This window comes from Cnephaeus nilssonii (genome assembly GCF_951640355.1).
Source record: "Cnephaeus nilssonii genome assembly, chromosome: 19".
In the NCBI taxonomy this organism is placed as follows: domain Eukaryota; kingdom Metazoa; phylum Chordata; class Mammalia; order Chiroptera; family Vespertilionidae; genus Cnephaeus; species Cnephaeus nilssonii.
This window is the reverse complement of record NC_137090.1, coordinates 32,278,091-32,295,189: the sequence shown is the minus strand read 5'-3', so window position 1 is coordinate 32,295,189 and position 17,099 is coordinate 32,278,091. Positions and strand designations below refer to the sequence as shown.

The following is a 17,099-nucleotide window of genomic DNA, read 5'->3' as shown; positions in this document are numbered from 1 at the left end:
ACCTCGTTGCCCCGCCTCGGTGGGCGTGGCCTTGCCAGGACACCAGTCCTAGTGAGGGGCGTGGCCCGGGTGGGGAGGTGATGGCCCCGCCTCCCGGGGAGTCACGTAGCTCTGCGGCATCCTCAGCCTCATTTACAGGAGCCAGGGCTGAAGCCACAGCTGTTTCAGACCTGAACCCAGGCTGTTCTGTGCTGCCGCCACTTAACTCGCTGCTCACAGGTGAGGCCCGGGTGAGGTGGGAACTGCTCAGCGTCTCAGCTTCCTCTTCCTGACTCTTCCCCTTCCATCTTTGCCTTGCTCCCTGTGCCCTTGGATGTGCCATCTCAACTCTCTCCTTCCATCTCTCTCCTTTTCTGTCCACTCTAAACCCTGTAATTCAGACCTCCCACAACACCCCTTCCTCTCAGCGCTCATGCTGGAACCTCAGCTTTTCCAGTCCCAAATCTTCTTCTGCCTACTGGGGTTTTTTCTTGGGGTCAGCCTCTTCCACCAAGACCATTTTAATCTCATCTGCTCCCTCTCCTCGGCTAAGTTCCCTCTACAGTTCTTTTGCTTTCTCTGTTCCTCGGATCTAGGTCCTTCCTCCTAACTAGTTAGCCTGCCTCACTATCACCACCCAACAAATCTCCTGCCTTCTCCTCCTGCATCTCTCCCTCCCTTTCTCAGCCTCATTACTCATTCCTTTCCATCTCAACCCTCTGCTCCCATCTCCTAACTGCAGAGACATCAGGTTTGGGGTATGGAAAACTGGTTAGAGAAGCCTGCCATTCCCACTCCCTACCTGCCCCCCTCCTCCCAACCTTTTCCTCCACAAGCCCGGGAAAGAAGGGTGATGTGTCCTTTTGCCTCATTGTGACGGCTTGGAAGTAAGTGCACTTTCCCTAGGGCCCTGCTGAGGATGAGAAAAGGGAAGTTGGAAACGTCAGGGCTTATACCTACCTGAAGAAGGGGCCAAATTCAACAAAAGAAGGACTGGCATTTTCATTTGGGCAGTAGTTTCATAAGAAGACCTGTAGCTTGAGGGCTATTTAACTCCCCACCCCCACCCTGCATCTTTCTCTTGGGCTGGGAAGGGTGCCCATCAGAGACAAAAGGAGATGTGGGAACTGGGTCCCTAAGCCTGTTAGCTGTCAGATAAATTGGTGCCACTTTGATGCCCAGGACCCATGCCAAGGACTGCTACTCTGTTCCCAGCCCCGTGCTTACTGGGGAGCGGTGGGGAGGGCCATTTGGCCCATATGGCCAGGAAAGGAAGCAGAGGAGATAGTGGGTGGGGTCCAGCTTTTATATCTTGTCTCCTTTCCACAGAGCTGTCACCATGCCCCATTCATATCCAGCCCTTTCTGCTGAGCAGAAAAAGGAATTGTCTGACATTGCCCTCCGGATTGTGGCCCCAGGCAAAGGCATCCTGGCTGCAGATGAGTCTGTAGGTAGGTGGGGGCCTGTGGTTGGTTAGGGTAGAGGTGGCCAGGGAATGACCTTGTCACCCCTCTCTGTTTGGCCCCAGGCAGCATGGCTAAGCGGCTGAGCCAGATCGGGGTGGAGAACACAGAGGAGAACCGCCGTTTGTACCGCCAGGTCCTGTTCAGCGCCGATGACCGAGTGAAGAAGTGCATTGGAGGTGTCATCTTCTTTCATGAGACACTTTACCAGAAAGATGATAATGGCGTCCCCTTCGTCCGTACCATCCAGGATAAGGGCATCGTCGTTGGCATCAAGGTTCAGCCACTAGCCCTGGGGGATTGAGCATGGAAATAGATGTGTGTGTGTGTGTGTGTGTGTGTGTGTGTGTGTGTGTATGTGAAGGGTATCAAGGGGAATCCTGCCTGGGTTCAGCCTTCTGCCTTTGTTTTCCCTTCAGGTTGACAAAGGTGTAGTGCCTCTAGCCGGGACTGATGGAGAAACTACCACTCAAGGTACAGGATGGGTGGGCTTTAGGACCACAGGGTTGGTGGGTGATTGATGTTGGCAAAAAGGGGCAGAGTGATGAGACCAGCACTATGCCCACAGGGCTGGATGGGCTCTCAGAACGCTGTGCCCAATATAAGAAGGATGGCGCCGACTTTGCCAAGTGGCGCTGTGTGCTGAAAATCAGTGAACGCACGCCCTCAGCACTTGCCATTCTGGAGAATGCCAATGTGCTGGCCCGCTATGCCAGCATCTGCCAGCAGGTGTGTGTATGCATGTGTGAGGGGTTCAGATGGGTGCCCTATGCCTGGTGGAGAGACAACTTTCTCCCATCCCATCCCTGCCAAGTTACTCTTCTCTTACCTGCAGAATGGCATTGTGCCTATTGTGGAACCTGAAATCCTGCCTGATGGAGACCATGACCTCAAACGTTGCCAGTATGTCACTGAGAAGGTGAGTCCACACCTGGGCACAGACACATACCACAGGGACAGCCGGACAGGGAGCTTTTTCTCAGTTCCTGGTTCAGATGCAGGCACTTTCCCCAAGCACTTTTATATTTTTAATCCTAGAACAGACCTGTGAGTCTGAGCCTGTACTGACCCTCACAGTCATGCCCACCCACCTCTAGACAGAGAGCATAGAGCAATTAAGTGGCAGGGATCAGACCTTAGTAAACCTCCTCTGATCCTTAGGTCCTGGCTGCTGTGTATAAGGCTCTGAGTGACCATCATGTGTACCTGGAAGGGACCCTGCTGAAGCCCAACATGGTGACCCCTGGCCATGCCTGTCCTATCAAGTATAGCCCAGAGGAGGTTGCCATGGCAACTGTCACTGCCCTGCGCCGCACTGTGCCTCCAGCTGTCCCAGGTACCACCCTGCTTCCTAACTGACTCCTATCCTTAGACCGATCCTCAGGTTCTTCTTGTGGCCTTCAGGGGTCCCTTACCCTGGAAAAACAGGGAGTGACTAATCAGTTTGTCTTCTCTTTTTCTCTCTAGGAGTGACCTTCCTGTCTGGGGGTCAGAGTGAAGAGGAGGCCTCGCTCAACCTCAATGCTATCAACCGCTGCCCGCTTCCGCGGCCCTGGGCCCTCACCTTCTCCTATGGGCGTGCCCTGCAGGCCTCTGCACTCAATGCCTGGCGAGGGCAACGGGACAATGCCGGGGCTGCCACTGAGGAGTTCATCAAGCGGGCTGAGGTGGGGAGCTAGGGGTGGTGGTTGGTTTGGGGGTAGTGGTGTGTAGCCAGGCAGGGGGTAGCACCCAGAGACTACAGCCTTTGGCACCTGTGGGCTGGCTCAGTCAGCTTACTCCTTACCTCCTCTCACTTTTGCAGGTGAATGGGCTTGCAGCCCAGGGCAAGTATGAAGGCACTGGAGACGATGGAGGAGCGGCAGCCCAGTCCCTCTACATTGCAAACCATGCCTACTGAGTACTCCCTTCCACAGCGCTCGGCCCGGCCACCCAATTTTGCCTGTAGTTATAGCCAGGGCCAAATAGCTTTGCAGAACAAAGATGCCTCCATCCAGCACTGAGTCATCTTCCTTTTTTTCTCCTCCCCTTCCCTCTCCCATTGCTGCACCTGGGACCATTAGATGGGAAGATAGGGAGCCCCTCATGGCTGAGGGTAGGAGAGCTTGCTGGAAGTCAAAGCAGGATGCCCAGGTCTCCCCTTACCTTTGCCAGCTACTCCTCCCCTTGATGGAGTAGCTTCTCCTTGGGCTCTCCTTGCCTGCCCCTTCTCCTGGGATCAGAGGGTAGGACACCAGACCTGACTTATGCTTTGGGTACATCCCACATAGCAAATAAATGATAGCATAACATGCTACTTTGTCTGTCTGTTTTACACATCACATCCCCACCTCTCAGTTTCTGATCTCTGCTGACTCGGTCTGTGGGCCCTCTGACTGTGGAGGTGGAGAGGATGGGTTTTGATTCACTGGATTTTAAGTTTATGGGGGAGAGGCACACCCAGCCACCATTCCCATCTCAGGCTCTTGCCTGGTGCTCTCCAAGGCTAGAGCTCGGCAGTATGGAGGGCTGCAAGTCTTTCAGGAACTTCCATATCAGAAGCACTAGGCTACAGCTATAGCAGGACCTGAGCAATTCCTCAAGGCAGCTTTTGTGCAAGGCCCCAAACTGGAACAGGAAGCGATGGGAGTCTCTCACTTCTCAGCTGTGTTGAGCCCTGCCAGGGCTTGACACATTTTGCTAGGGGGAGCCACTGGAGGAGGAGCACCTGGGCTCCTGCCCAACAAGGGAAAACCCCAAGGTTTGGGAATGCCAGACAGAATGGTATCTAGGAGGTTGCCAACGGCTATTGTCCACTCCCCTTTGGGATAGATGGGGGCACAGAGGGGACCAATTTGAGGGTCTGGGCAAGGGCAGACCTGTGAGTTCTCATGATGCACTTTGACCACTTGGCTGGGATGTGGGGGTAGGTCCAACACCTAGGTCTATCTGAGCAGATAAAAATGAAAGAAGCTGCTGGATATGTTCTGTGTGAACTGGGGAGGCCATACTATGGATAAAGTGCACAACCAATGCTACATATACCCTTGCAGTATAGGAATGTAGGCCCAGTGTAACCTGACCTTTTATTAACAAAAATAGCTACTATTATTACCCTGGCCTGTGTGTGTGTCAGTGGTTAGAGCATCAGTCTGAGCAATAAAGGGCTGTGGGTTCAGTTCCCAGTCAAGGACACCTACCTGGGTTGCAGGTTCGATCTCTGCCTCCAAGGGAGGGGTGTGTGAGGGAGGCAACTAATGTGTCTCTCACATGTTTCTCTCCCTTTCCCTCCTTCCCTTCCACTCTCAAAAAATATCATTGGAAAAAAATATCCTCAGGTGAGGATTAACAAAAAACAAAAACAAACAACTAATATTTATATAGTACTTTCTATGTGTTCCTGCCAGGCCCTATTTTAATCATTTTATGTTTATTAACTCATTTACTACAACATACAACTCTATATAAAGTAGATACTATTACAATCTCTATTTTATTTAATTTTGGTTGATCCTCACCTGAGGATATTTTTTCCATTGATTTTTTTTTTTTAAGAGAGAGTGGAAGGGAGGAAGGGAAGGGCAGAGAGAGAGAAATGTGGATGTGGGAGAGTTTGTGGCAACATTGATTGGTTGCCTTCCATACACACAAGCTCTCCCCCTCACCCCCCCCCCCCCCCGCCTTGCTCTGGGGTGGGGATGGAACCTGCAACCCAGGTAGGTGCCCTTGACCAGAACTGAAGCCACAACCCTTCAGTGCTCAGACAGACGCTCTAACCACTGAGACACACATGCCAGAGCTATCCCTATTATATATATATATCCCAATTTTAACAAGAAAACAGGTACAGAAAAAAAAAAGAAAACAGGCACAGAGGTGTTAATTTCTCAAGATCACTCAGGTGAAGAAGAGGTGAAGGCCAGGATTTGAACCCAAGTGATCAGAATACATATTTTGTGCTGGTGAATTGTAAGTGAAGTCAAACTTTTATAAGTGAATTAAAGTAAATTTAAAAATACTGAATGAAATAAAATACTGAATGAGACCTAGCTGGTTTGGCTCAGTAGATAGGGTCAGCCTGCAGATTGAAGGGTTCCAGGTTTGATTGGATTCTAGCCAAGGGCACATGCCTGGGCTGCGGGCTCGATCCCCAGTAGGGGGCGTGCAGGAGGCAGCCAATCAATGATTCTTTCTCATCATTGATGTTTCTATCCCTCTCTCCCTCTCCCTTCCTCTCGGAAATAAAAAATATTAAAAAATAAAACAAACACAAACAAACAAACTGAATGAGTGCCCTGGAGGGGTAGCTCAGTTGGTTAAAGCATCCTCCTAATGGTTGTGGCGGTCAGGACACATATATGAGTCAACCAGCCCTGGCCGGTGTGGCTCACTTGGTTGAGCGTTGTCCTATCCGTCAAGGCACATGCTTGGAATGCCGCCTTGATTCCCCAGAAGGGGGCTGCAGGAGAGAGCCGGTGGATGTTTCGCTCTCACATCCATGTTTCTATCTCCTCCCTCTTCCTTTCTCTTTCTAAAAATCAAAGATCTTTTATTTTTTAAATCAACCAATAAATGCATAAGTGGAACAACAAATTGATGTTTCTCTCCGCTCTCCCTGCTCTCTCTAAAAATCAATCAATCAAAAATTTTAAATAAGTACCGAATGAGCCAGATAGCTAAAAAGGTACTGCGTACCTACTAGCTTGCCACCTCCAGGTTTGAGGCTTGAGAGGGTGCCTGGAAGAGGAGCTCTATGATAGAGATAATAAACAATAATGGCGATAGGTGACATGTGAACGGAAGTTCTTTACATGAATGACCTCATTTTGGTAAATATCTCAATTTTTTTCAGATTAAAAGAGCTGCCCGTTGTCACCCAGTTTAGTATTTAAGGACTGCAGGGTTTGCACTCTAAACCCCTCGAGAACCCCGCTCACCGCTCGCCAGATTTCTCCCGCCTTTGCGACTGTAGTGTCGCTCGCGATTGGCCATAATCACTGCCGTGGTCCCGCCCCCTCGCTGGTTTCTGATTGGCGGAGGCTTGCGCTGCTCCGCCCCACAGCTAGAGCCCTCGGTATCAAGCATGGCGGCCGCCGGGGCCGCAGCTACAGACTTAGGTGCGGTGGCACACGGATTGAGGCCTGCGATTCACGGACTGGGAGGGAGGAATGAGGGGGTGGGGATTGTGGGGCGCCGCAGGTCCAGCGGGCGGGGTTCGGGGGCCGTTTCAGACAGGATCCCTTCAGCCTTGGGCCCGGGCGTGTCGCACGGGGATCCCTATGAACGAGGGCCGAGAACCTCTGCCACCGGGTTGCCGGGCTCCGCGTCAGGGGTGGGGCTGGCACCTGCGCCCACCTCTGGCGTCTCAGTCCGTACCTCCGTACCTCCTTATCTCCAGAGGTGGTCCGAGGCAAGCGCGCCGCCCTCTTTTTTGCTGCCGTGGCCATCGTGCTGGGGCTGCCGCTCTGGTGGAAGACCACGGAGACCTACCGGGCCTCGTTGCCCTACTCCGAGATCAGTGGGCTGAATGCCCTGCAGGTGAGACCTTGACCGGGGAGGGTTAGGGGACAGCTCCTCGGCCAGGTTCCGACTCAGGTGATGGCCCTGATGCGCCTTCCCGCAGCTCCGGCTCATGGTGCCTGTCAGTGTCGTGTTTACCCGAGAGTCAGTGCCGCTGGACGATCAAGAGAAGCTGCCCTTCACCGTTGTGCATGAGAGAGAGATCCCTCTGAAATGTGAGTTTATGGGGGGTTCAGGGCTGCCTTTCCGGTCTGAGCTCAGCTCAGATATGCATCTGGTAGGAGTGTGGGTGTCCCATAAAGGTAGTTAAAAACTTGTGTAGAGGCCTCTGTGAATGAACAGTGTGTTTGGTTAGGAGAAAAGCAACTTTAAATTCAGTGTTCAGCATAAAGGTGACAATTTTATTCATAAAACAGTATGCTACCTGATCAGAAATAGTTGATGCTCATTAGAGGATAGGGGAGGAAGTGGTATGTAGTGGAAAGAACACAGGATTTGGAATCAAGTTGGACTTGTATACAGACTTTGCTCAGTTCAACCTTAAACGCTTCATTGAGTGTTAGGCACTTTTCTTAACTTTAAAAAACAACAACAAATATATATATATATATATATATATATATATATATATATTATATATATTATATATATATATATATAATATATATATTCACTTAATTATTATTATTTTTTTTGTTAATCCTCACCTGAGGATATTTTCCCATTGATTATTAGAGTGGAAGGGAAGGGGAGAGACACAGAGAGAGAAACATCAATGTGAGAGACACATGGATTGGTTGCCTTCCTCACATGCCCCCACTGAGGCTGGGGATAGAGCCTGCAACTGAGGTATGTGCCCTTGACGGGAATCGAACCCATGACCCTTCAGTCCATGGGCCGATGCTCTATCCACTAAGCCAAATTGGCTAGGGCTCTTTTCTTTCTTTTTTTTAATCCTCTCCTGAGGATATGTTTTTATTGATTTTTGGAGAGAGAGGAAGAGAGACATTAACATGAATATTTGAAAGAGACAAAATAGCTACTTTTTGAAGCAGTATAGCTATTTTCCAAGAAAACCAAAGAGAGTCAATTGAAAATCTATTAGAACTAGTAACAGTTCAGTGAGATGACTAGGTACAAGAATACACAAGAATCAATAACTGATAAATACCAGCAATATCTAATTAGAAAAGCAAGTATTTAAAAAAATCCCAATCACAATAATAATAAAAAACATAAAGATACTCAGGAATGGATGTACAAAACTGTAAGAAAAGCCTGGCTGGCTTAGTGGTTGAACGTCGACCTATAAACCAGGAGGTCAAGGTTTGATTCCCAGTCAGGGCACATGCCTGGGTTGTGGTCTCGATCCCAGTGTGGGGCATTGAACACTGAATTTTCATCATTGATGTTTCTATCTCTCTCTCCCTCTCCCTTCCTCTCTGAAGTCAATAAAAAAACATTTTTTAAAAAGTCTTGAAAAATTAATAAAATGTTCATAAGCTTTTTCTCCTTTCACCTGTTTGTGTAATGAATATCATAATAGATTTCCCTGTGGGAGAGTACTTCAGATTGAAGGCAGTGTGTACATTGTGTACATGGGCAGAGGCAAAAGCTGGGCAGGTGGAGTGTCGCGTGTTTGATATCATCCATGTAGAAATCATTAGAATTGGCTATAGCTTCTTGGTCTTTCTCTGCAAACAATCGTTTTGCTGTCCTCATGCTTCTTCCTTTTCTTCTCAAGACAAAATGGAAATCAAATGCCGCTTCCAGAAGGCCTATCGGAGGGCTTTGGACTATGAGGAAGAGGCCTTGTCAATGGGCAGTATGCAAGGTACTGGAAGGGAGAGGTCATACTATTTAACATGAAGCCCTATTTTCCCTTTTGATCCCTGAAGGTGTAGTTTTCATACCTTGTCTTAACTCCAAAATCTCTTTGGGAAAGCTGTGAATGAGATGTGTTTCATCTTGGGCCACTGAGGGCCAAGCCTGCCCACAGTGGCAGTTGGGTGTCAGTGGGAGGTGGAGGGGTGGCTTAGGGCACTCTGTGGGGGCCAGAGGGAGAGGGAGTGGTGTTTTTGCTCCTGGTGCACCACCTGCTCTTGTCCCCAGAGGCAGAAACCATGTTAGCTGAGCCACAGGAGCAAGCAGAGGGCTCCCTGACTGTGTACGTGATCTCTGAACACTCCTCACTTCTCCCCCAGGTAGGGTGAGCAGAGATGCCGTGGCCTTGCCCAATCCTGTCAGCTCTTCCTCTCCCTGGTCACCTCCTTGTAGTATTGCTGTCCATTTCTTCCATTTGCTATGGAAAACTCTCCAAATATATTTTTTAAAGAATGCTAATAACAATTTTTTTACTGACTCTGGTTTTCTAAATCTAAGACTTGTATACGGTTAAAGTTCCAATGACCATTTAAAATGGGGGAAATAATCAGTAGGAGTAAAAGAAAGAAGCTGGTTTCTGTGGGTTGTGAAGGTAACCTGGGTAATAATACATTGACTTTTTCATGAACAAAAAGGCTTCGTGGAAGTTATACCATATATCATTTTCTTTATGAATTTATAATGAAATATTTTTAAAAATTTAATGTATTGATGAGAGAGAGAGAGAGAGAGAGAGAGAGAGAGAGAGAGAGAGAGAGAGAAATCATTTTGTTATTCCACTTACTTATGCATTCTTTGGTTGTATGTATCCTGACCAGGGATCAAACCCACAACCTTGGCAAATAGGACTGTGCTGAGATACCTGGCCAGGACTATAATGAAATATTTAATTCTTAAAAAAAGAGGAAAGAAAATTTTAATAAATATCATGTACCCAGCCACAGCTTATAACAGTACAGCAATATAGTGGGGGCTCCATGTGTCTCCATGGTTACATCCCACTCCTTTCAGCCCAAGGTGACCATTTTATCATATAATTTCCTTACTTTTCTTTCAAGTCTTATCACATAAGCTGTGTCTCTATAAACAATATATTTAATTTTACATATTTTTTAACTTTATATAAATGGTATAATACAGTACATGTTCTGCAACTTTCAGTTTCCTCAACATTTATATTTGAGAGAATCATCCATGATAATATGTGTAGCTAAGTCTAGTGCATTAATTTTTAATTCTGTCTAATGTTTCATTGTATAAATATACCACAACTTATCCATTCTGTTGCTGATGGGCATTTGGATTGTCTCCAGTTTTTTATTATAATAATGCTGCTGTGAAAATTCTTGCACTTGCCTCTTTACCCTGTGCTATTTACTTAGACCAAACTGTCCAGTTGTTTGTTTATTCTGCTTTTCTTGTTCAGCATGCCATCTGTTAGTTTCCAGCCTGAGAAGATTTATGTCTACTGGGAAGGAGAAGGGAATGGAAATGAATGAAGATACTCATAAATACCCACAGCTCAGAAATGCTGAGATAATAGTTCACTATGGATCTAAAGAGAGGGTCATGCCTATTGGTCAGTGCAAAAGGCCAGATTCTCAGAAACGAATCAGAGTGCTTTTCTGCTTTCTTCCCTGAGCCATGGGCCTTCTGTTCCTTGCTTGCCCCTCATAGGACATGATGAGCTACATTGGGCCTAAGAGGACAGCAGTGGTGAGGGGAATAATGCACCGGGAGGCTTTTAACATCATTGGCCGCCGCATAATCCAAGTAGCCCAGGCCATGTCTCTGACTGAGGACGTGCTGGCTGCGGCACTGGCTGACCACCTTCCAGAGGACAAGTGGAGCTCTGATAAGAGGCGGCCTCTCAAGTCCAGCTTGGGTAGGGTGACCAGGCTTTGCTTAGGGGCGGGAGAGGGAAATGAATTATGTGGGGGCATTGGGGCAGGAGGGGAATCTGCATGCAAACCCTTTACTTCTTTCCCCTGGGGTTTCAACTTTTTCTTAAAGCACTCAGTGTTTCTCATCCCACTTTTATCCCCATTGGTTCCATGATGACAATCAGCCCCATTCTAGAGGAGAAACAAGTTCAGCTTAGCCAGGGGCACAGGCTGTCCTTCATCGACGGAAGCCTCTGGGTTCCCTGACTCCTGTTTCCATAGGCTATGAGATCACCTTCAGTTTGCTCAACCCAGACCCCAAGTCCCATGACGTCCACTGGGACATCAAGGGAGCTGTGCGGCGCTATGTGCAGCCCTTTCTGAATGCCCTCAGTGTCGCTGGCAACTTCTCTGTGGACTCTCAGGTGAGACTGGGAGCAAGTTGAGGAGTTCTTTTCCTGGCTGCACCATCCTTTTCAAAGTCCATCCATATTTAGTGTTTACAAGTGTAGTCAGTTCTAGCTCTTTGGGCTTGCTGATTTGCTAGGAATTTCCCGTGTATGTATAAAGTTCTGATGTCTACTTTCTCTCCTATGTCCAGCTCAGGGAGTTTCATCAATGCCTGTTAAAAAACGAACTTCCTTATGGCTTCCTCCAGAACTGTGTTCACCAGTTGTGCCATCCTTAAAGCACTTATTTAAACAACAACAAAAAATTCCCTGAAATATGTTAACGTAGTAACAAAGATGTGAAGAATGTAGCTTTCTGTATCATACAGTGTTCTTTGAGGGAAAATGTGGGAGAAATTTTTATTAGGTCTTGGTAGTGGGAGTAATACTGAATAACAGAGACTTGATTTGATTTTGTGAACACTGAGTTCTGCTATTCTTTGTTTCCCTCCTTGTTTCGGCTGTGAGAAAACCTGGGAAAATATGTGGTTTTCAAAGAACATATTTAGTGTTTTAACTTTACCCGTGGCTTTGTGATTTTTTTCCTACACCTGTTTTCTCTTAGCCCGCTCTGATATTTCATCCTTTTGTAATTGTATCTTTTTAAGGCACCGCAAATCTTTTTTGGGACAAAGTGGAATATAAATCAATAAACAAAATAACGTCCTCCCTCTTTGTTCTCTAGATCCTTTATTATGCAGTGTTGGGGGTAAACCCCCGCTTTGACCCAGTTTCCTCTAGCTACTACTTGGCCGCACACAGCCTCCCCCATGTCATTAATCCCGTGGAGTCCCGTCTAGGTGAGCTTCTGAGGGTCTTTCTGCCAGGCCAGGGAGGGACCTGGAAGGCTCAGCCTGGGGTTGGAGGTGGGTTGTATATAGTGATGGTTCCCAGGTTAGGTGGGTCTGAGGGCGTCAAGGAAGAGGAAGTGTTGGGCACTTAGGCTCCTTTGTCATGATACTCTGTTGACATCTCCATCTCCACATTATTCTATCCAAAAGCAATTATTAAACATGTTTCCCAGCACATTTTATAAAAGAATGGATAGGGTGTAGGAAAGGTAACAGCAAAAGTACATGAAGGCAGAATGAGGAACCTTGAAGCTAGGTTCCAATTTTTAATTTTTGGGTTGGTACCTAGGAAAAGTAGGTGTGACCAAGAACTGCAATACAGACAAACTAAAATGAGTATATCATTAGTTATGGGATTTAAGACATCAGGGCTAGGCCAGGGTGGCCCAAGGGGTGTGGGAGGGGCAGTGTGGGAGACCTTGGTAAATTCCTCCTGTCTTCATTCAGCAAACAAAGTTCGAGGGGCTGTTCTGTGGCAGTGCTGAGTACAGAGATAGAAAGGCATTTCAGGCAAGGGACCTAGGAGCTTAGATGTAGAAGAGTAAGAGCACACAGACTCTCAGGAAGCTCAGAGAAGTTTAACATGGCTGAATTGTGGGAGGGTGACCAGGATAATGTTGGCAAGGCAGGTAGGCAGGCAGGCAGGCATCAGATCATAAAGGACCAGGTTGTGGAGTTTGAACTTTAACCTAATATGAATGGCTAGCCATTGAGAGATACTAAGTGGGGAACTGACATGAGGTCACATTTATACTTGTGCATAAAACGAGTTACAGTAATATGGGTGCAATGTGGCAGTAGCCACGAGAGAGTTAAGGGAGGCCTGTTGGAGGAGGGGAGATTCCAGGGGCATTTTGGGGCTAAGGACTGCACTTCATGTATATGGTACATCTTGAGAGAATGTTTAGAGGATCTTTGCCATAGAAACCCAGGACTGGAGGATATCCTAGTGATTATCAGTTGGGAAAATGAGACCCAGAGTGAGTGACCGGCTAGTTAGAGGCTGATCTGGAACTAATATCTAGATCTAACATGTTTTGATATTCTGACTCCTCTTCTCTTTGTACCACAGGATCCAGCGCTGCCTCCCTTTACCCTGTGCTCAACTTTCTACTCTATGTACCTGAGCTCGCACACTCTCCCCTGTACATTCAGGACAAGGATGGGGCTCCAGTGGCCACCAACGCCTTCCACAGTCCCCGCTGGGGTGGCATTATGGTAATGGTCACACTATGCAGGCTCCAGAACGCAAGCTTCCAGGACAGACATATTCCCTGAGACTGTTCTTCTGTTCCTCTGGTGTCCTCCATGGCCCAGCCTGAGGCAGGGCAGGCACCAAGGAGGTGAGGGTGCTGTGAGCTCGTGCCCCTCCTCTGCTAGCCCCACCACTTTTTATTTTGTCAATATTTTCTCTCTTTTTTTTAAAAAAAAATATTTTTTATTGATTTCAGAGAGGAAGGGAGAGGGAGATAGAAACATCAATGATGAGAGAGAATCATTGATCAGCTGCTTCCTGTATGCCCCCTACTGGGGATCGAGCCTGCAACCCGGGCATGTGTCCTTGACTGGAATCGAACCTGAGACCCTTCCGTCTGCAGGCCGATGCTCTATCCACTGAGTCAAACCGGCCAGGGCTGTTTTGTCTATATTTTCTATAATATGACCCTTTTTCATGTAGTAGTTTGCACTTAATGAGGACTCTTCTATGTACATCTTAGATCTTGGACCTGTTTGTGGAAGTCTTGCAAAGTTTGGAACTTGGTCCCCCTATTAGACTAGGAGTCTCTCAAAGGTAGAAATTCTAAACTGGAATAAAAAATATCTCTTTTACAGGACTTTTGAGGGGGGTAAGAGTGATAATTTGTGGAAAGCTCCTAATAGGTATTTAAAAAATACCTATTATATCATCAGGTTTATAATTTCTAAAGAGCACAGAATATGTCTTCTTTTTCTTTCATGGTCTTCAGAGTGTATGGGGCACAGCTGTGTATGTTCCTGGCATGATATTGAGGCAACCTCATTTCCCCTTGCAGGTATATAATGTGGACCCCAAAGCCTACAATGCCTCGGAGCTGCCGGTGCGTGTGGAGGTGGACATGGTGCGAGTGATGGAGGTGTTCCTGGCTCAGTTGCGGTGAGGTCCTAGGTGATGCTCTTGGGGACATGGCCCCTGACTCTGACCACGGTCTCCTGGGCTGCCTGGAATAAAATCTCACCTGGCAGGGATACCTTGGCTGTGCCTTGAGCCCTAGAAAGCAAGAGAGGTTGCCAAGGATCACTTCATCCTTCTCCTAAGAAGAACTAGTTGCTGACAAAAACTCCTAAGAAAAATAGACTCACGAATGTCAGGTCCATGGGATGTGATTACTGGTGCTTAAGAAAAATAGCTGTTAATTCTTGTGCTAAGTAATCTATTTAAAAAAATTTTTTTTTCTTAAAAATTGATTTCAGAGAGGAAAGGAGAGGAAGAGAGAGAAACATCAATGATGAGAGAGAATCATTGATTGGTTGCCTCCTGCATGCCCACACTGGGGATCAAGCCCACAGCCTGGGCATGTGCCCTGACCGGGAATCGAACCATGAGCTCCTGGTTCATAGGTCGATGCTCAATTACTGAGCCATGCCATCCGGTCTAACTAATCTATTGATAGTGGCTGCCTGATGACCCATGTTGAGGATTCTTTGGGCTGATCAGGAAAGAGGATTCTGATTGATTTGCAATGCCTGCCATGGGTGCAGGATTGGAGAGGCACAGCACACACATCTTGTCAGAGGTGGTCCTGGATCATCCCTTCACTAAGGCTTAGTGGCCCCATTTGTCCAAAGAGAGAGTAGACAGGGTGAGAGGATTAAACTAAATCAGAAATATTTTAGCCATGGAACCTTTTGTCAAATAAGATCTTGGAAATCCAATACAGAAACAGGTAAAAGCTAAAACCCAAGAGCCTGAGGTACTTTCCTGCAACCCCCGTGGGTCTGGATAAGATTGAAAATCTTAGTTATTCTAGGAATCTTAGCCGTCTTCTCCCACCTTCTAGTTCAGCCTTTGACCTTCTTCACTGTTTCCTACAGGCTGCTCTTTGGGATTGCTCAGCCCCAGGTGCCTCCAAAATGCCTGTTTTCCAGGCCTAAGAGTGAAGGGCTGATGACTTGGGAGCTAGACCGGCTGCTCTGGGCTCGGTCGGTGGAGAATCTGGCCACAGCCACCACCACTCTCACTTCCCTGGCCCAGCTTCTGGGCAAGATCAGCAACATTGTCATTAAGGATGATGTGGCATCTGAGGTAAGTGGGCAGGGGATGGATTCTGGGGGCCAGGGTGTGGTGAAACTAGTGCCAGTTGAGGTCCAGGGTATGTGTGGGCATCCCAGCCTTGAATGCCCCAGGCTTCCTCTAGAAGGCACTGCCAGCCCCCAGCAGGAGTCCTGATTGGGGGGATGTGAGGTTTTAAGCAGGAACTTGGAAAGTCCACCATAGCCCTTTTATACTAGCTGCCACATATCCTGGGCAAACTCCAGGCAACCTGTCTGGGAGATGGTAGACACAGGAAAGCTCATCACTCCCCCACCACCTTCATCGGTGCCAAGAACTAATTGGTAATCCCCTGCCCCCTTCCTAGGTGTACAGGGCTGTAGCTGCAGTCCAGAAGGCAGCGGAGGAGTTGGCCTCTGGACACCTGGCCTCTGCCTTTGTTGCCAGCCAGGAAGCTGTGACATCCTCGGAGCGTGCCTTTTTTGATCCCTCGCTCCTCCATCTCCTTTATTTCCCGGATGACCAGAAGTTTGCCATCTATATCCCGCTTTTCCTGCCTATGGCTGTGCCCATCCTCCTGTCTCTGGTCAAGATCTTCCTGGAGAGTCGCAAGTCCTGGAAAAAGCCAGAGAAGATAGACTGAGCAGGAGAGCATCTCAGTAGGAAGTCTTCCTTTCTGGCAAGGTGGGAGGTGTTAGGTTGAGAGGCACGTAAATGGGGCCTGCCATGAAGATCTGTCTCCAGCCTCCTCTGTTGCCTCTCCAGCAACCAAAGCGTAACACTCCACGATGGGTTCATCTTTCCTTCTCTTCCCATTCCTCTGGCTCAGGGGTCCCACCCCCATCTTCAAAAGATGCATCATCTGGGTCTCCTTCTCTGGCTTGAACTTGAAGAAGGTCCTTTCCTATCCCTCTGGGATAAGGGCAGCTTGTGCTTCTGCCCTGCTTCTCACAGTCCTCTTGCACTGAGAGGGAGCATTAGGGGAAAGCCCCAGGTTGTTTTCTAGCCCCTTCCCCTCCACGCTTCTCTCTACCTTTCAGGGAGAGCCCCAGCACTGCTCTTATGGAAGGGGCCAGGCACAGGTCGCCTCTGGGGTCTTCTCCTTTACTCCCTTCCCTCCTGTCTAGCTATGCCTGTTGGGCACAGCCTGATGCTGTGTGGCAGGGGTCCCCTTCACCCTTCCACAGAGGCAGTGTGGTGCAGTGGAGAAAGTTCCAGACTTGGGATCAAACCTGCCTGAATTCAAACCCTGGTTTCTGTACTTATCATATGGGGAGTTCTGAATAAGCTGCTTAATCTCTCTGAGCCTCAGTTTTTCATTTGTTAAAGTAACACCAATGATACCTCCCTTACAAGGTGGTTGTAAGGATTAAATGTGATAAGCATTTGAAAGCGGTATATTCTAGGCTCTCAATAAACATTGAATGTGAATTGGAATTATATGAAGTATGAGCATAGCTTTTGTTCCTCATTCATGTGTAAGTGATGGTTTCCTAGTATCTATTCACAGGGTCACGTTGCTTTCACCTGGCCATGTGTCCTTCCTGCCTCCCTGTCCTGGAGGGCCCTGTGGTGACTTAGTGAGCTAGACAGTTGTCCCTCGGCATGATCGGGTTTGCCCAACAAGTCTGTTAACATCTACTTCTGCTTTTTTAGCACGGGGTCTGGGAGGGAATGGCTTGTACCAGTGTAAGACCTCTGATACTAACTCATTCATAAATTAAAAAAAAAAAAATATATATATATATATATATATATATATATATATATATATATATATATGTATGTATGTATGTATAGTGCCCTGGCTGGGTAGCTCAGTTGGTTAGAGTGTTGTTCCA

The 17,099-nt window shown here is 47.7% G+C and overlaps 2 protein-coding genes across 2 annotated transcripts; both read left to right on the top strand.

The window, feature by feature from the left end:
* Positions 1-83: 83 nt before the first annotated feature.
* On the top strand, positions 84-3,721 carry ALDOC (aldolase, fructose-bisphosphate C). Its single transcript, XM_079798093.1, has 9 exons — positions 84-219; positions 1,309-1,430; positions 1,508-1,719; positions 1,862-1,916; positions 2,011-2,171; positions 2,278-2,361; positions 2,604-2,778; positions 2,910-3,109; positions 3,247-3,721. Exons 2-9 carry the CDS (start codon positions 1,319-1,321, stop codon positions 3,340-3,342), a joined length of 1,095 nt encoding a protein of 364 aa, XP_079654219.1. The 5' UTR covers positions 84-219; positions 1,309-1,318; the 3' UTR covers positions 3,343-3,721.
* Positions 3,722-6,484: 2,763 nt separating this feature from the next.
* Positions 6,485-16,695, top strand: PIGS (phosphatidylinositol glycan anchor biosynthesis class S). The gene is made up of 12 exons (XM_079797922.1): positions 6,485-6,538; positions 6,820-6,959; positions 7,045-7,156; positions 8,686-8,775; positions 9,054-9,145; positions 10,503-10,710; positions 10,991-11,133; positions 11,843-11,957; positions 13,081-13,226; positions 14,042-14,142; positions 15,081-15,291; positions 15,626-16,695. Exons 1-12 carry the CDS (start codon positions 6,505-6,507, stop codon positions 15,899-15,901), a joined length of 1,668 nt encoding a protein of 555 aa, XP_079654048.1. The 5' UTR covers positions 6,485-6,504; the 3' UTR covers positions 15,902-16,695.
* The last annotated feature ends 404 nt before the right edge of the window (positions 16,696-17,099 follow it).